At 51.6% G+C, this 4,911-nt stretch overlaps 1 protein-coding gene across 1 annotated transcript; it reads left to right on the forward strand.

Moving 5' to 3' along the window:
- Positions 1–308: 308 nt before the first annotated feature.
- LOC104272182 (pantothenate kinase 2, mitochondrial-like) lies at positions 309–3,232 on the forward strand (the record flags this gene model as incomplete). Its single annotated transcript, XM_009867106.1, has 4 exons — positions 309–485; positions 720–843; positions 2,818–2,943; positions 3,182–3,232. Coding segments are annotated over 4 exons (478 nt in total), but the record flags the coding sequence as incomplete, so codon positions are not given.
- Between the last annotated feature and the right edge of the window lie 1,679 nt (positions 3,233–4,911).

Below are 4,911 nucleotides of genomic sequence, written 5' to 3' on the forward strand. Positions count from 1 at the left end.
TGATCTCTAGAGGTCCCTTCCAACCCCCAATGTTCTATGATTGTAAAACAAGGAAATGAATTTCTCTTTTAGAAACACGCCATGTGCAGAAGGCTGTCAGGCTGTGGGATTCTGTAGTTATTTGAAAGTCCCAGACGTAAAGAAACTGCTCCTCTCCTGAGATTGCTCTCGCTGGAAAGAGGAGAAGCTGAAGGAACGGGGCTCACACGGAGCCGAGCGATCCCAGCGCTCAGCGGAACGAGATGGTTTCTTCCTCCTCCTCTTTAGAGGCAAGGAGGGTGACTTTGACTTTTCTTTTGTTGTTGCAGCCTCGGAGGGGGAACCTTCTTTGGCCTCTGCTGCCTCCTTACCGGCTGCTCCACCTTCGAAGAGGCCCTGGAGATGGCGTCGCACGGAGACAGCACCAAAGTGGACAAACTGGTGCGGGACATTTACGGAGGAGACTACGAGCGCTTCGGGTTGCCCGGCTGGGCTGTAGCGTCCAGGTAACGACCTGACTGGTTTTAATCTATTTTTTTCCTTTTCACCGGAGGTTCTGCGAGGCTGAAAAAGCTCGATTGACATATCGTAGGAGAGCAACGCTCTCCACTAACAACACTTCCTAAAGTTCCAAGTAAATCATTCAAGACAAATCGCTCCGGTGCAATTTAGCAGTTCCTGTTTTCTCCTGGAATTCTGATGCAAACGGATCTTTAACCAGGAAAAAACTGTCTTTGCAGCTTTGGCAACATGATGAGCAAGGAGAAGCGGGAATCTGTCAGCAAAGAGGACCTCGCGAAGGCCACTTTAATTACCATCACTAATAACATTGGCTCCATAGCACGGATGTGTGCGCTTAACGAGGTATTAAGGGGAAATCCATTTCCTTGCTTCTTCCCTGAAGCGTCGCTTGCGCGCTGCTGCCGTGCTGGATCTCTTTTTCCCTCGCTTCCGTAGGCGCGCGGGCGGGAAGTCGGAATCCGCTCGCTTTGGATTCGCCGGTAAAACTTTTTGTCCTCGCTCACCCGTGTGATTCGAGCTGAACCGTCACGCCGCGAAGGGACGAGCCGCGGACGGGGTCGGCCGTCGGTCTCGCCGGGTCCTCTGCTTGGTCAGCAGTTCGACAGCTTCTCTGCGGTGGTTTGAGGAGCCGTAGGTGTGCCACGAACTACAGCTCTTGGGACCGCTGAGAGAGAAGGAGAGGTGGGGCGGAGAGGCCGGATACCTTTCCCGTGTTGTTTTCCCTGGGTCGCTCTCGATTTTTATTCTTTCTTCGTGGCTGGGCCCCACCGCTCAGGCGGCCGTCGCCGTAGCTTTGTGCTTTCAGCTTCTTTACAGTGCTGCCTTGTTGCATTCAGGTCAAGCAGCATTGTACAGGGCTATGAAAGAACAGAGACGCGCTCTCCGCTCCGGCCGGAGCCCGACCCGCTGGGACTCCCCTCCCGACTCCTCTCCTTATCGGCAAATTCTCATTATTTGTCTTCACTTTCTGCTGAAACTAAGCGAGAGGTATCGCGGTTGTGCTGCTGCGGAGCTCTCGCTCTCCAGAGCGCGGCAGAAGGGATTAGTTAGGGGAAAGCATTAATGGATTTGAGGATGGAAGGAAAATCCGGAGAAGGATGCGAGTAGGACTCGCAGGTAGGACTTGATCCCGACTCCTCGGAATTCTTTTCTTGTTGGAGAACAAGAAGGCTTTGGAGTTCGTCACTTGGCTCAGGAGAATTATTTGGGGGTGTCAAAATCTGGCTGGAAGTCCGCTTTAAATCCAAAATACCGCTGCTCGGTTTGTATTTTTCCCTGCTTTAGGATGGGGTTGGTTATGGCTCTCTAAGTATTCTTTCTGTACTTTTGGATTCTTTTTTCAGATTAACAGTAGAGAGCCATTCAGCTTTTTAAATGAGCCAAAGGCTGGAGTTGAGGAGAGAGATTGGAGGTGGCGCTCGATGACCTGTGTTCCTACACAGTATAAGGATCTCGTAGAAAAAAAATCTGTTCAAAATGCGAAGCTAGAGAGGCTGTAGTTAGAGCTGGGCTTTTCGAGATAGCCTGGAAGAGTCTGAAAAAGAGCCTGACTTAACGTGAGCTGCCTGCTCCTGCTTCCTGACTCGGCTCTGGGGTTTGTATCGTTCTGCAGATCCTGCCCGACACTTCGAGCAGTGGCTCGATTTGTAGAACCACAGAACTGTTTGGGTTGGAAAAGACCTTTCAGGGGGTGTCCAGCCGTTACCCCAGCGCTGCCAGGGCCACCGCTGACCCGTGTCCCCGAGCACCACAGCTCCACGGCCTTCAGATACCTCCGGGGTGGGGACTCCACCCCTGCCCTGGACAACCCTTTCCATGAAGAACTTTTTTCCTAATGTCCAACCTAAACCTCCTCTGGCGCAACTTGAGGCCGTTTCCTTCTCTCTTTTGAACCATCTCTTGCTCGTGGCAGAGCCCGACCCGACTCGGTGTCGTCCCTTGGTTGCAGATTGTCTCTTTTTGAGTCCAGAAAGCTGCAAGTGGGTTCCAGCTCCTCTCTCTGCAGCTCCCAGTCTCACTCAGCGAGGCGGTTGCGCTCCTTTTCTGCCAGAACAGCTCTCGAGGTGACGCTGATTCTCTGGATTTGGTTGCTTTAGTGCCGACTGGTCGTTCCCCTCCACTTGCAGCTGGTTCTGCCTCAAGTCTCGCCACAAAAATATATTTGAAAAGCTGCACGTGGCTTTTTTTAAAAAGCACTTTAAGCATAACTTGTTTTTTCTTATCGCTCTAAGGTGGGGGTTTCATTATTGAAGGTAGAAAATGGAATTTAGCCTTGATGCTCTTTTTTTTTTTTCTTCTTCGCCTTAATCCTCGCAGAACATTAACCGCGTGGTGTTCGTTGGCAATTTCCTCCGGATCAACACGATCTCGATGAGGCTTCTGGCGTACGCTTTGGACTACTGGTCGAAGGGACAGTTAAAAGCACTTTTCCTGGAACACGAGGTGAAATGACTCATTTTTAAACTTCTTTTTTTTTTTTTTTTGCATGATGGCAAAACCTCAGAAACAGCCGCACAAGGTCTGCAGTTAGAATCTGTTTTGTAATGTTGCTACCTGTGGTTATTTCTCCCCACTATTCTTTACGAGTTGTTAAATGACCCCGTACGTGCAATATTGCTGCTTTTGTGTCGGATACATGCTGGTGGTTGAGGATTTAACGATATTCCTGTCTGCTCCTCAGGGTTATTTCGGTGCAGTCGGTGCTCTCCTGGAGCTCCTGGACTCAGCCTGACTCCCTGCAGCTCCTCTACGTTGGACCTACCCCGTCAAGGTGCTTTCCTGTGTCGCTCCAGCCCACGTTTTGCTTTAAAAACCTCCGTTCCAGGACTGTTAAATCAATCAGCCGCCACCTCGCCGGGGAAGGACAGTGGCGTTTCTGTCCGTTGAAGCCGACCTTCGGTTCCAACGGTGCTTTGTTCATATAGGATTGTGTCCCGTGACAGGCGCTGATGGAACGTGCTGGTTGTGTCCGGAATATCCGCAGGGCGTTGGGTCCCTGGCGCCGAACAGCCCTTTTTCTGGAGTCTTCTCCACGTTTGACGGAGGTCATGTAGCCGTTCCCTCCGTTTGAGATTCCTGCAAGGACCGAGCGTTTGCCCGGTTCGCAGAGCTTGGCCGTGGCGTTTTCCCTTCGGCAGACGCAAAGCGTCGCCCTCACGTGTTGCTGGGAATTGTCTGTGAAGGGGAACGAATGTCGGCCCAGTCCTGGCACGTACAAATTTGAGGATGTTTGTTTGTTTGGCTGTTTGGGGTTTTTTTTCTCTCTGTTGTGAAACTCAGCTGCATATAACGATACCAAAGAGATTCTTTTTTTTCTTTTTTTTCGGTTGTACACTTGGATTCTTCTCCGTAATGTTGAATTTTACATTTTTTAATTGCTGAATTACTGTATTTTCTGGAGGAAACCTCTTCTTCCCTTGTGCATGCTGTCCTCTTTGTTTTCTTGGTGCAACACCTGAAGGTCCCACGCTCTCAGGAGGTGGATTTAGAAACAGCTTTACCATGCGCTGAATAAACGTTCTCTCAAAAAAACTGAGGCTGAGAGTGGGGAACAGTTTTCAGAAGGAACAGCAGCGCCTTGGTCTGGTTCGTGCGGGCTCGGTCTCTTCGAGGTGGGCTCGGTCTCTTCGAGGTGGGCTCGGTCTCTTCGCCCAAATAACAAGCAATAAAATGAGAGGAAATGGCCTCAAGTTCCAGCAGGGGAGGTGTAGGTTGGATATGAGGAAAAACTTGTTCACCGAAGGGGTTGCCGAGCCCTGGCACAGGCTGCCCGGGGAAGTGGTGGAGTCTCCATCCCTGGAGATGTCTCGAAGCGGCGGAGATGTGGTGCTCAGGGCTGTGGTGGGCCTTGCAGCGCTGCATTAACAGCTGGACACGATGATCTTAGAGGTCGTCTCCAAACCAAACAGTTCTGTGCACGCACACGGTTTGTGATCCGACCTCCCTCGTGTCTCTGGTGGCAGCGTGGGACAGCCCGTGCCGGGCTCTGCCCAACGTTGGAGCCCCAAGGTCCGAGTGCTGACGGGGCGCTCCGCGCCTCGCTGGCTTCCTCAGGTGGCCCCTGCCTGTCTTTTGGGCCTGAGAATGGAAGGAACTACGCCTTCAGAAGACGTGCTCTTTGCTAGATCAGATCCCGTGGGGTGTTTCTCTCAAAGCCTCTCCTCAGCTCTGCTGGGTAAGTGCATTTCCCAACCTTGAGTGGAGGCCTGGAGCTTCCTGAAAACATCCAGTAATTTCACAACAACAGTGAAATGGGGGAGGGAAGAGATGTGACAGGTTGTCTTCTCTCCATGCTGTCTACAGGTAATGTCTGCTGGTCCTGCAGCACAGGTCTTGGTTCCATCCTGCTCTGTTCAGCGTAAGGGGGGTGTGGGGAGGTTGGGTTTGAGCAGGATCACACAGAACTGTCGA

This window comes from Apaloderma vittatum, unplaced genomic scaffold (genome assembly GCF_000703405.1).
Source record: "Apaloderma vittatum isolate BGI_N311 unplaced genomic scaffold, ASM70340v1 scaffold14723, whole genome shotgun sequence".
Taxonomy (NCBI): domain Eukaryota; kingdom Metazoa; phylum Chordata; class Aves; order Trogoniformes; family Trogonidae; genus Apaloderma; species Apaloderma vittatum.